Source organism: Jaculus jaculus, chromosome 7 (assembly GCF_020740685.1).
Source record: "Jaculus jaculus isolate mJacJac1 chromosome 7, mJacJac1.mat.Y.cur, whole genome shotgun sequence".
Taxonomy (NCBI): domain Eukaryota; kingdom Metazoa; phylum Chordata; class Mammalia; order Rodentia; family Dipodidae; genus Jaculus; species Jaculus jaculus.
The window spans coordinates 85,433,471-85,447,490 of record NC_059108.1 but is presented as its reverse complement, the minus strand read 5'-3'; the positions used below and the strand labels follow the sequence as shown (position 1 = coordinate 85,447,490).

The 14,020-nt window shown below is 46.9% G+C and overlaps 2 protein-coding genes across 2 annotated transcripts; both read right to left on the bottom strand.

Annotated features, from left to right (window-relative positions):
• Window positions 1-326: 326 nt before the first annotated feature.
• On the bottom strand, window positions 327-2,566 carry LOC123462095 (E3 ubiquitin-protein ligase Mdm2-like). The gene is given in 3 exon segments (XM_045154171.1): window positions 327-710; window positions 713-1,202; window positions 2,016-2,566. Coding segments are annotated over 3 exon segments (1,425 nt in total).
• Window positions 2,567-5,623: 3,057 nt separating this feature from the next.
• LOC123462091 (pre-mRNA-splicing factor SYF1-like) lies at window positions 5,624-8,191 on the bottom strand. The gene has a single exon (XM_045154166.1). The coding sequence runs from the start codon at window positions 8,189-8,191 to the stop codon at window positions 5,624-5,626; it is 2,568 nt and encodes an 855-aa protein (XP_045010101.1).
• Window positions 8,192-14,020: the final 5,829 nt, after the last annotated feature.

Sequence of the window (14,020 nt, the reverse complement as noted above, 5' to 3'; positions counted from 1 at the left end):
GTTCTACTTACATTAAAAAAAAAAAAACAAGATACCTCTCACGTAAGTAGAAATTACTTAAAATATAAAGGGTAAGGATGAAAGATGAGCTATCCAGTCCCTGTAAACTACATTAAAACCCAAATATAAACAGAAACAGAAGTGAAATTTTCCTAAAAGGAATTTTCACAATTCTTACTCCCAAGGGGGATAAATTATACTACAAATAAATTTACATAGACTAAGATTTTCCTTGCCATGGTATGTAAATATAAGTAAAGTCCATGTGGTCTAAACTTTCCGGGTTATGTAGTTAAGAGATACAGAACTGTTTTCTGGGGAGGCCGCTAGTTGAAGTAGGTGAGCACAATCATTTGAATGCGCTGTCTGCACACTGGGCAGGGCTTGTTCCTTTTCTTAAGCTTCTTTGCGCATGTGAAGCACGACATAAGATGTCCTGTTTTGCCATGAACAATGCAACCATTTTTAGGTCGACCTTGGCAAATCACACAAGGCTCAATGGCATTAAAGGGGAAACTAGACTCCATACTTTCTTCCTTGTCTTGTGTTTCTTCCTTCTTCATCTCTTTCAAGTCTTCTTGGCTGCTACAAATCACGCTGCTAGAAGCCGATGGCTGAGAATGCTCTTCACTTTCTTGAGACTGGAAGGCTTGCGTGACTTCATCATCATTTTCCTCAATCCATGTCTCTCTGGAGTCGTTCACTGCAGTTATTTTTTACCATCAGGCACATCCAAGCCCTCTTCTGTCTGAGCCGAGTTTTTTAGTTTGGCTTTTTCAAAGATTTCCCCTCTATCTTTCCCTTTATCATCTGGAAGCCAGCTCTCACGAAGGGCCCAACATCTGTTGCAATGTGGTGGAAGTGGAGGATTCATTTCATTACGGGATGTACACTTCCAATAGTCCGCTAAAGAAATTTCAGGATCCTCTTCAAATGAATCTCTATCACTCTCTCCTGCCTGATACACTGTGACTCGAGAAACCCCATCATCTTCATCTGAGAGTTCTTGACCTTCTTCACTAATATAATCTTCTGAATCAAGAGATTCAACTTCAAATTCTACACTAAATCGATCAGAAACTGAATCTTGATCCAACCAATCACCCGAATGTTCTCTTACACCATCATCAAGCTCCTGATTGGAGGGGGCCTCTGTGGACTCGCTGCCACTGCTTCTTTCACAGCACAGCTCCCGTATTGAAAGGCAGGATGGAAAATTTTAAAGTAAACTTGGTGAAGAAATAGCTGGTTGCTACAGGTAGGGGACAGCCTGAACTGTATATTCAGAAGTAAATAAAAAATAGGCTAAAAGATAGACTGCGAATAGCCCAAGATATGGGTTGCTCGGGTCAACCTAAACTTTATGACCCGGGAAGGGGAAAAACAAAAATACAGTTTTGAGAAAAACCAAAATAATAAAATAGTTGCCCAAGACAGCCTGACCAAGGACTTAAACTCTGGTTATGCACAAATAAGTTATGTAGACATAACTGTACAAGCTTGGCAAATACCCTTGTAAACCTCCCCCCCCACGCTCCCCTTTCTCTTCCTTGCTAAAAACCCTATAAAAAGAAACACCTAGGGCTGGAGAGATGGCTTAGTGGTTAAACGCTTGCCTGTGATGCCTAAGGACCCCGGTTCGAGGCTTATTTCCCCAGGACCCACGTTAGCCAGATGCACAAGGGGGCACACGCGTCTGGAGTTCATTTGCAGTGGCTGGAAGCCCTGGCGCGCCCATTCCCTATCTATCTGTCTCTTTCCCTCTCTCTCTGTCACTTTCAAATAAATAAATGAACAAAAAATATAAAAAAAAAAATAGAAACACCTAATAGGGCTCAGGGTCGACTCCTCTGTCTCCTGCATGAGATACTTGTCGACCCCAGAGCTCTGGTTTCCCGAATACAGCTTCATGCTTTTGCAGCAAGTTGGGTCTCCCGTGTGTCTTTGGGTGCGTGGTACTCGAGACTTGAGTGAAGGTCTCCCTGGGGGGGAGAGGGGGATCTTTCAGTATCACACACAGAGCCAGGCTTTCATCAAAGGAAAGGGATTTGTGGCGCTTTCTCTGTCGTTCACCAGTTAAGTCATCTGAGTTTTCCTCTGTCTCACTAATTGTTCTCCTTCTAGATGAGGTAGAGGGTCTAGAAGCCAACTCTGAAGATGGAGGCGTCTCTTCTTGCAGTTCTTGCACAGGGTCCTTTAGATCACTCCCACCTTCAAGAGGACAACCATTCTCACTCATGGATGTTCCAGAGTTTGATGGCTCTTGCTGATTTACTACTACCAAGTTTTTGTAGATCATTGTGTAGATTTTCCTGTGCGCTTTCACAGAGAAGCTTGGCACTCCAAACAAATCTCCAAGAAGATCATTTGCACAATAAACAATATGTTGCTGCTTCTCATCATATAATCTTTTAGTCATAATAAACTGGCCAAGATAAAATACAACAGTCTTTAACAACTTCAAAAGCAATGGCTTTGGCCTAACCAGGGTCTCTTGTTCCGAAGCTGGAATCTGTGAGGTGCTTAGGGCACCGTGGGTAGACACAGACACGCTGGTATTGCACATTAGCCTGGATCAGGGTGGGGGAAAAAAAGGAAGTGCAGTTCTAGGGGTGGGTGAGCGCGGGCACAGCTGCCCCTCGGCGCCCCGCTCCCCTCACCGCACGCGCGGAGGCACGATGCCCTGGGCCGCGGCCACCACGCTGCTTGGGGGCCCGGAGCACCCGGAGCCCCGCGAGGAAGGCGGCGTTTCCCCAGGCCCGCTTTCGAGCCGGTGCCCCCTCAAGACCCATACAGGCCCCCAACAGAGCGCAGGATGGCGGTGCGCGCCCTGCCGTCCGCCGGGAGTGTACAGGAAGTCTCATTTTATTTTTTTTTTTAAGAGAAGGGGCATAGAGTAGCTTGGGTACACGATGGCTTACTCACACTGCAAAGAAACACCAGATATGTGTTCTTTGTGAATCTGGCTTATGTAGATGAATGCAGGCCATCAGGCTTTGCAAGCAAGAGCCTTTAACTGCTGAGCTCCCAGTCATATGTGTTTCATTGTTTTCAGTATCAGGTATGAATCCTCTCTCATGGAGCAAGCCTCAAATCCAATCAGGGAGCAGCTGGTTTTCCCCATAACAGACATGCCAACATTGCTCGAGTTGTCATATTTGGTCTGGCTGCCCAGCCATAAACTTTGCCAGAACTACTGCTGATTAAGAGCACTGATGACTTCTCCTGCAACTGGCTGAATACCTCTCTCCAGCATCAAGACAGCCAGCCAACAGGGAGGAGGGTTCCACCCAGGCTTCTACTTAATTTCTCATTATCCTGCAGCCCAAATGTGGATATTTTTTTTAAATATCTTAGGGCTGCAGTAATGGCTTAAATATTATGGCACTTGCCAGCAAAGCCCAATGATCCAGGTTTGATTAGCCAGGACTTAGATGTACAAGGTGGGGCATGCCCCTGGAATTTGTTTGCAATGGCTGGAGACCATGGTGTGCCCATACTCGCTAAAATATAGCAATAAAATCAATAAAACAGTAAAATAAAATGAACAATATTTTGAAATATTGATTTATTTGAGAGAGAGAGAGAGATTATGAGAATGTGTGTGCCAGGGCTCTATCCACTGCAAATGAACTCTAGACACATGCAACACCGTGTGTATCTTGCTTACCTGGGTCTTGCAGAATGCAACCTGGTTCCTTAGGGTCGCAGGAAAAGGCCTTCTCCTCTGAGCCATGTCCCCGACCTAATGTAGAAGTTTTAACAATCGGGTTATACCATCTAGTTTTGGTGTGTGTTGCAGTCTGGTTCACATGGCTGGTAGAAATCACACAACCAAGAGAAGCTTTTGGGAAAAAGAGGTTTATTTTGGCTTACAGGCTAGAGGGGAAGCCCAATGATGACAGGGGAAACTGAGGACATGAGCAGAGGGTGGACATCACCCCCTGTCCAACTTCAGGTGGACAATAGCAACAAGAGGGTGTGCCAAACACTGGCAAGGGGAAACTGGCATAAGCCCGCCCCAACAATACCCTGCCTCCATGAGGCCTTACTTCCCATATCTCCATCCACTGGGAACCTAGCATTCAGAACACATAAGTTTATGGGGGACACCTGAATCAAACCATCACATTCCACTCCTGGTCCCCCAAAACTGATAACCATACATGATTTAAAGAGAAATACAAAGAAAGGAAGAGAGTAAGTAAGAAAGAGAATATCTCATATCTGTTTTATTATGGCATTGGGATCCTTTCCCAAGTCTCTATGTACCAATGAGTAACTTAGCAAGACTTTTAGTTTTAAGAATTTATTACTCTTTTCTTTTACAAAATAGGGTTGATTCTTCACGATGCATCTGATCTCAAACTGCTAGACTGAAGCGACTCTCCCGTCTCAGTCTTCCTAGGAGCTCGGCTTACAGGCACGCGCCATTGTGCCCACCTGTTGTCCATTTCTTCACTTGCTTGCTGCATACCGGAGTTGTCACTTCAGAAGGAAAATTCCTTAGACAACTCTTCCATTTGCAGGGGGCACCCTAGGAAATAATGAGGAAACAACATTTCCTAAAATATATTATGATTCAAGACAGTAAAGGAGGATTGTCAAATGGTCTTTAGTCCTAGTCTCACGAGAAGCATGAAGGGCCTTTTCACAATATGCTTTAGGGGCACTGCAGGGAAGGACCTGTAGGTGACCCAGATTTCGTTCTCGGATTCCCTGACTGAAAATGCTCACGCACGGCGGGCGTAACTCTTGCAAACAAATGGGTGTTTTCCTTAGAAGGCTTTCAGAATGCTCCAGGAGATGTATGGCTCTTTTCTCCTCTCATTTCATCAGCCTCAACAGAACTTCTGGGAGCTGTGCCTCCAAACAGAGTGTCCTTGGGAGGTTTCCCTCCGCAGCACTGTGTCCTCTCAAACACACATGAAACCCTGTCACCTGGCCAGGGAATTTCTGCAGCATAGACCACCAGAGCTGGTGAGCATATGTCTTGCTCTGTGGTCATGTTTTCAGCCTGTGCATGAGTCTTGTTTGCTTCTTTTCTTTCAAAGCCATCAGAAGAATGGGACTGCAGTGTTTGATGATAAACTGAAATCCAGGCCACTGGTGAGCAGGGACAGGCCATGGAGACTGCCCCACTGGAAAGGTGGGATGGAGGCCAAGCGCACCAAGCCATGGATGAGACAGACTTCCATTGCTGAAAACTAGAAGCAGAATACAAGCCAGTAACATCTCTGCATCTCATACCCATTACAATATTCCTCCACCTTTATGACCACCGCAGTGGTTTAAGTAGTTATCATGTGGAAATCAGAGCTTCCTGCTTCCTTGAGATCCCGTGTCACCATAAAGATGACATGTACCCAAACAGTGGAACCTGCCAAATGCCTCACTATCTTACTATGGTTTTTTAAATTTAGTTTGTGGCAGCAATTTTTTTTATTAGTTTTGTACTCAGTGAATACAGTCAAATTTCTATCATTGTTAGCCTCTTCCCTGTCTGTCCTCCGCCCCCTGACCCCTCTTTGTTGACATCAATCTTTTTTTTTTTTTTTGATGTGCAAGGAAGGGCTGTATACAAGGGTGGTATGGGGGAGAGGCTGTGGAGAGGAAGGGTGGGTCAGTCTTCCTTTAGACTCCCAAACACAGCAGCTGGCACACTCTGCTGCTCCAGTCGGACTTCACTGGGTTCCAGATCCATCTCGTCCTCATCTTCATCCTCACCCAGCTGGATCTCCTCAGGGTTGGCCTGCTGGGCCAGCTCTGCCAGCTCCTCCCAAGATGCATCACTCCTTACAAATGAAATCTTGCTCTGGGCCCGAGAAGGCTGGTCTCGCTCTGCTTCAGCTGCTAGCTGTTCTGCACGCTGCTCCAAAAGTTTCATATCATCTATCCCGCTCTGCCCAGGGGCCAAGTCAGACACAGTACCTGTGGCACTGCCTGACACCTTAAGCATCTGTGAGGCCATGAAGTTGACCTGTGTGTTGTATGTGGCTTGCACACTACGGCGGATTCGCAGCATCTCTCTGATGGTGTCTTCATTGCCATGCTGGACCTCAAAGTCTTTCCACGTTTGCCAGAATGCCCCAGTTGTCCGGGGGTCGCAGATCTGGGAGCAGAAGCTATAGATGGCCCGAGCACGGTCGATCTCTCCAAGCTTGCATTCCATGTCAGCAAACCGTAGACACATCTCACGGGCATGCTCATCAGATAGCACCTCAATAGCCTTCTGGTAGATGCCACGGGTGTGGGTGACGCCATAGATCTCTGCAGCTCGCTTGATATAGATGTTGAACATGTCATACTGCTGGGCAGGCTCCACAGCCCTTGTGGCACGGTCATACACAGCCATGACATGCCGGGACAGGCCCCACTCCTCCTCCAGCTGTGCGTATAGCAGATACAGGGTTTTAGCGTATTTGGGGGGGCAGCCATCCAAAGCTTGCTCGAAAAGGTCCCGTGCCCGCTCCAGCTTGCAGCCCCCATAGCGGGTGATGAACTTTGTCAAGTAGGTGCTCCAGATGTCAGACACATTGGGCCACTTAAACAGTGAGATACCACGCTCGTATGCCTTGAAGCTCTCTTCAAAGTACTTGTGCTCCTCCAAGAACGTGGCATAATTGATGACAATCTGTGGTGTGGCTTTTCGCAGATCCAGGATGCGGTCATACACGGCCTTAGTTGACTGGAAGGTACCCAAGCTCTCCTCCAAGTCTACAAGCATCGACCACACCTTCAGTGACGTGTATACACGGTTCTGCACAGGCTCTGAGCCATCCAAATAGTCGGCTCGGCGGGCAGGCAGTGCAGTTGCCTTCCGCAGCAGCCGCAAAGCCTCATCATGATTCTCATGCCGGAGCTCCAGCTCCCCGCATTGGCACCACACACTTGCCAGGTCATCAACCTGCTTGAAGTTCACTTTGGTGGCCTTCTGCAGGATGACACGGGCATCGTCCAGCTGCCCATTGTCCTCATAAAACTTGGCAAATGCGACCCACAGGGTGTGTGGCTTCCCTGTGGCCTTGAAGGGGTCCACTGTCTGTACAGCTTCTGTGTATGTGTTGAGGATTTCCTGGGGATGGCCCTGATGCAGGGCCACACGTTTGTGCCACTCATGGATGTTGTGTGGGTTCTGACGCAGCCGGACGCTGTTGAGGAGCAGTGGCCGTCGGCTGATAAGCCGCTCAAAGCGGGCCAGGCGTAGCTCAAGATCCACGTCATCCTCCTCCTCCCGTCCCAGCTCAGATGTGGTCTCCATCTTCGCCGCAATCATACTCTCTTCAAATTGAGCATAGCTGTCAAATACCTGTGTGAAGTCCCACACGGTCATCACAGTGCGGATGGCCTCCTCATACACATCCCGGGCCTTCTCAAAGAGGCCACTGCGGATGTAGTAGTCTGACAGTGAGCACCAGAGCTTGCCCTGCTGGTCAGTGAAGCGGGTAAGCCCTCCACGGATGATGGCATCCACGTTGAGGGATTGTACCTTGTCTGGGTTCTGGGAGATGAGGTCGCACAGCTCATGCCACAGCTGGTACTTGGACTTGCCAACCTTGGATACAAAGTTCTCATCATTCACCAGAGTGGCCAGAAGCTGTGCAGCCTCATCCAGGCGGTCAATTGACTTGAGGTACTCGATGTACTCCTCAGCACTCTTGGGGCTCAGCTTGAGGAAACGCCGGTAGACTCGAACAGCAGTCTCAGGCAGTGGGTGGGAGCGCACAAAATGCAGGTACAGTGGCCAAATACGAGAGTGCTGTGTGATAGGTAGAGCCCGGAGGGCACGGTCAAAGGTGTGGCGTGTACGTGTGACACATGCCTGGCCCATGAGGAACTGGCAGTAGTCAAGCCACAGACGGGGCATCTTGTGCATAAATACCAAAGCCCTCTCATGGCAGTTGTTGACATCTTCATAGGCGGGGTCAGTCACACAGAGATGCTTGACCTGTGCTCGGCGTGCCTTCAAGTAACGATACCACAGTTTGTAGCTGCAAGGCAGCAGTTTGAGTGCCCGCTCATATAGCTGATTGAGCCGGGGCTTTGGAGCCCCTTGCTTGAACTCAATGTAGCGGAGCCAGCATTTGACAGAGAATGGGTTTTGCATGATTTCTTCCTCATAGGGAAGGTCCTCTTCCTCAAAGACAAGATCCTCTCGCTCGGACCGCTGAATTCGCGCCACCACCTCCATTTTTCTGGCTCCCTGCATCAATCTGTTTTTTAAAATAGGAGAAAAGGGTTTATTTTGGTTTGCAAACATGCGGCGAGACTCTAGGATGGCAGGGAAAACATGGCATGAGCACAGGGTGGACAACAACAGAAGAAGAGTATGCCAAACACTGGCAAGGGGAGGCTGGCTATAACACCCGTAAGCCAACACACCACCTCCAGGATGCTCCAATTCCCTAATTTCCACCATCCAGGGACGTAGCATCCAGAATACATGAATTTACTGGGACACTAAATTAAAGCCACCATAATCACCATGTGAGTTTGAAGCCAGCCTGGGCTACAGAGTAAAGAGGCCAGCTCCTCCTGGCCTTGTAGGGTAACAACTTACCTTCAAAAAAAAAAAAAAACACCTAACTAACAGGGCCAGGTATGGCGATGCACATGTCTAATCCCAGCACTTGCAAGGCTGAGGTAGGAAGATCACCATGACTTCAAGCCAAGCCAGGGACAGAGTGAGATCCTACCTCTAACAAAACAAAAAAAGAAGCCAGGGTTGGAGAGATGGCTTAGCAGTTAAGGCACTTGCCTACAAAGCCTAAGTATATAGATTTGATTCTCCAGGTCTGACATAAGCCAGATGCACAAGATGGCACATGCTTCTGGAATTTGTTTGCAGTGGCTAGAGACCCTGGCAAGCCCATTCTCTCTCACTAAGTAAAAAAAAATAAATAAATAAATAAAAAGAAAAATAAAAAAAAGGAAAGAAAGAAAGTGGAATTGAAAAAGGCAAAGGGGAAAAAACATAGCTCAGGCTAGCCTGGAACTGTGTAGCTGAGGATGGTTTGATCTTATCCTCCTGCCTCCACCTCCAAAGTGCTGCAGTCCAAATGTGACTGCCATGCACCCAGCCTCCAGACGATCTTGAGACCCCCTTAAAGGCAACTGTGTACTGAAGCACGGTAACAACCAGCTACCCACTCTCCTCTTCTGACAGCTCTCACACAGAGCTGACATCAACAAAACAGCATCTAAGTTTTTATTCACGTAGACTGTTAAAGCATCCATAGCAGTGTGACTGGGGGTGGGGAGCAGGGCAGGAGAAAGAATTCCGCTCTATTGGTAATAAAGCTCCAGGTTCATCCCATCATGAATCTCATAGTCTCCCAGAGACACGTGGTCCTTAAAAATCGTGTAGCACTTTTTAAGGACAACTTGTCCCCACAGGTGCCAGTTTGAGCTGTGATCAGTCTAAAGTCCCCAATGGTGTCATCGGTGTTGCACTCCATGCAAACTTTCTTCCCCAGACAACATCGATCATTCTGACTGGAGCTATAGAGTAAGTGGTGGTAGGCAACAGAATCAGGGTTTGCTGGGTGTCCCCAGGCACCAGAAGCCCCACATACAATTGCCCCCAGATCCCAGGACCTAAGATACATGCTTGAATTGTCTGTTAACTTCCTCTAACCAGACATCAATTTTTAAGGTAGAGTCTCGCTCTAGGCTCATGCTGGCCTCAAACTCAGTGACCCTCTCTCTCTGCCTCCCCAGTGCCAGCAAGTGCCACCACACTCCGCAGTGGTGTGATCAAACTTGCCCCTATTCTTTCTTTTCTGTCTCCCACTGAACCACTGCTTCTCTATTGGTCTCCTCCTACTTTAATGTCGTTTTTCCTACGAAGGTTACTTGCATGCACATGTGCGTGGAGTGTTTTAATGGAGCCTGGTGATCTTACCGGTGTGTAAACACTGAAGGTGCCTCTGTTTCCCTGGTGACGGTCATCAGCCACCAGCTGCTCAGGGAGCGATGGAGGCTCTGGAGGTCCTGGAGCTCAAACCACAGCAGGCAGAGGACTCACACCTGACATTCCATTGGGATTACCTTGAGTTCCTGGCCTGTCTGGCTACAGAGTAATGCCCTGTCTCAAAGCAAAATATAAAATTCCAGGGCCCTGGGCTGAGATAGATGGTTTTCGGCCACCCTGAGACTACATAGTAAATTCCAGATCAGCCGTGGCTAGAATGAAACCCTACCTCCAACAACAACAGCAAAAATTTCAGGTCGGTCTGGGGCTCAAGTGAGATTCAGATTCAATTCTTCAGTACCTATGAAAGCCAGATGCACAAGGTGGTACAGGCATCTGGATTTTACTTGCAGTAAGCGGAGGCCCTGATGTGCCCAATCTCTCTACTTCTTAACCCCACTCCCTCATATTAATGAAAAAAAAAAATTTTCAACCTGGACTCGAGTAAGACCCTACCATGAAAAACAAAAAAAATAAGCCAATGGTGGTGAAGCATGTCTTTAATCCCAACTCTGATGAGGCAGAGGTATGAGGGTTGCCACGAGTTTAAGTTCACCATGAGACTACATTGAAATCCAGGTCACCCTAGGATAGGGTGAGACCCTTCCTGGAAAATAAAAAATAAAAAATGAGAAATACAAAAACAAACATATAAAAGAATAAATAAAACATTGCAGTAGAGTAACTTGACAATCAGAAAATAAGAACAGAGCTGGGTGTGGCAATGCATGCCATTAATCCCAGCACAGGTAGGTAGATGGATCACTGTGAGTTCAACCATCCTGAAATTACAGAATGAATTCCAGGTCAGCCTGAGCTAGAGTGAAACCCTACTTCAGAAATAAATAAATAAATAAAACCAGGCGTGGCAATACACACCTTTAATGCCAGCGGGGAGGACACTGATGTAGGAAGATCTATCACTGAGCATTCAACAATAGGCAGGGACTACATAGTAAATTCCACATTAGCCTGGCCTAGAGTGGTATCCTACCTCAAAAATTAAAATAAAATAAAAACTTTCAAATATAGCTAGGGCTATAATGCTTGCCCATTCTCCTAACCCTGAACATAAAGACAAGGTAGTTAGTCTAGAAGGATCGCAGAAAGTTCTAGGCCCAACTGGGCTACAGGGTGAATTTCAGGTCAGTCTGAGCTAGAGTAAAACCCTGCCACAGAGTTATAACTCAGCTGGGTGTTCTAGCATACACCCACAATTAGCAGGCAGAGTTAGGATTGCCATGAGTTCAAGGCCATCCTGAGACTACATAGTGACTTCCAGGTGAGCCTGGACTACAGTGAGGCTCTGCCATGAAAGAAATAAACAACACAAAATCAGGCATGGTGACGCACTCGGGATGGAGAATTAGGAGACCTTTGTGCGTTCAAAGCCACCATGAGACTATATAGTGAATTCCATGTCAGCCTGTGCTAGAAAAGACCCTACCGCAAAAACCGAAAAATAAATAAATAAATAATACAAACATAACACAACACAAGATAATGTGAGATGGTGGAATCGTGGAATCTAAGCCATGTGCATCGTGAGGTATGGATATTAAATTGGCTGAAAAATAAGGCCATGATGGAGGGCATGGTGACTCATGCCTTTAAGACCAGCTCTTGGGAGGCACAGGCAGGAGACTGCTGTGAGCTTCAGGCCACCCTGAGACTGCTGAGTGAATTACACGTCAGACTGGGCTAGGAGAGAACCTACCTCAAAAACAAAGAGGGGTGCAGCTAGAGAGATAGCTCAGCAGTTAAAGACATTTGTTCTAAAAACCTGCCACACAGGGTTCATTACCCAGTCACCCACATAAATCTGAAAACAAAAGTGGCCACAGCATCTGGAGTTCTTTAGCAAGGGCAAGAAAGCCTGGTACAAGCATGAAAAAAAAAAAAAAAGTAAGCATAAATAAGAATACTCAGGGCTGAAGAGATGCCTTAGCGATTAAGGTGCTTGCCTACAGGCCTTACAACGTTCGATTCTCCAGGTCCTGCATTACCCAAGTGCACATTGTGGCACATGCATATGGAGTTGGTATGCACTGGCCGGAGGACCTGGCATGCTCATTCTCTCTCTCTTTCTCGTTCTCTGTATGTATTAAATAAGCAAAACAGTGCAAAAAATTTAAAAAGAAAAAGAATAATCAATAATAAAAGGCAGAAGAGCTGGTCGTGGAGGCACACACCTATAATCCCAGCACCGGAGAGGCAGAGATAGGAGGATCACCATGAGTTCCAGGCCATCCTGAGACTACATAGTTAAAATTCCAGGCAAGCCTAGGTTAGAGTGAGACCTTTCTTAGAAAAATAAAATCAGGGACAGGGGGCTAAAGAGATGGCTTAGTGGTTAAGCGCTTGCCTGTAAAGCCTAAGGACCCCGGTTAAAGGCTCCATTCCCCAGGACCCACGTTAGCCAGATGCACAAGGGGGTGCACGCATCTGGAGTTCATTTGCAGTGGCTGGATGCCCTGGTGTGCCCATATTCTCTCTCTCTCTCTTTCTCTCTCTCTCTGCCTCTTTCTCTCTCTGTTGCTCTCAAATAAACAAACATGAACAAAAAAAATTTAAAAAAAAATCAGGGACAGAGGCCTTGGGTGACCTTGGAATCTCAAAACAAGGCTTACAAGGTTGTATACATAAAAGGCCCCTCAATGGCCTTGAGAACCCATCCCCTCAGCTTTTGCTTCTCCGAGAAGCTCTCCCCTCCCAAACCCTTGCCTGATCCTTGGGGAGTCTTTCCCTGTTGACCTTGTGTCCCACCATCTCCTACACAGCCTGACTACCTTGCTACCTGCCTCCCCACCCAGCCCTGCCCTTACCTGATATCTGCTCACTGACGAGAAGATGCTCACCAGTGAGCCAGAAGCTTCTCTAGGAGGAACCTCTTCTGTGACTCCTGCTTTTATCCTGCCAGACAGGAACTGATGTGAGGCACCGCCCACACCACGCCCAGTTTAATAGAATCTCACTCTAGGCCAGGTTGGCCTTGAACTCACAGTGATCCTCCTTCCTAGGTCCTGGTTGCAGCGCTAAGATTAAAGAGGTTTGCTTCCATACCACACCTTATTATTGTTTTGTTTGTTTTCTGTAGGGTCTCACTCTACCCAGGCTGAAGTGGAACTCAGTATGACAGCCCTACATTTGTGTTGGATGCAGTGCTGGGGTTAAAGGTGTGAGCTAGCAAGCCTGGCCTACACTATTTTTCTTTTCTGATGCATGGTCTCAGTCTGTGGAAGCTGACCTGGAACTCACCACCTGGATCCTCTGACCTCAGCCTCCCAAGTGCTGGGATTAAAGGTTTTATGGAGAACTGGAGAAATGGCTGAGCAGTTATAGCATTTGCCTGTGAAGCCTAACGACCCAGGTTTGATTCCCCAGGACCCACATAAGCCAGATATACAAGTAGGCACATCTGTCTATAGTTCCTGTGCACTGGCTAGAGGCCCTGGAGTACCCATTATCTCTTTCTCTCTATCTATCTCTTTCTCATAAATAAATAAATAAAATATTTTTTAAAAAAGTTTTATCATCATCCCTGAGTAGCATGCAGATTTATATTTTTTATTTACTTAATTATTTATTTATTTATTTATTTTTGTGTGTCAGAGAGAGACACAGAGAAAATGGATGTTCTATGGACTCTAGCCACTGCAAAGGAACTCCAGATACATGTTTAACCATGCGCTTCTGACATATGTGTCCTCTGGGGAATGGAACCAGCATCTGTTGGCTCTGTAGGCAAACATATTAACCATGAAGCCAAGTCTCCAGCCCACTTACAGATTTTTTTTTTTTTTTGGAGTAGGTCTCACAATGCAACCCAGGCTAGCCACAAATTTTTACTCCTTTCCAAAAGGTCAGACTTTCATGTCCTGGGATTATAAGCATTTGTCCCTACCCAGACATCAACCACCACCATTCACTGTGTCTCACTCTAACCCAGGCTGACCTAGAATTCATTATGTAGTCTCAGGCTGGCTTCGAACTCATGGCAATCCTACTTCTGCCACCCAAGTGCTGGGATTAAAGGCATGTGCCACC

Bases quoted from the DNA above. Each gene is read 5' to 3' on its own strand.
- LOC123462091 (XM_045154166.1), bottom strand. From the start codon at position 8,191: ATGGAGGTGGTGGCGCGAATTCAGCGGTCCGAGCGAGAGGATCTTGTC.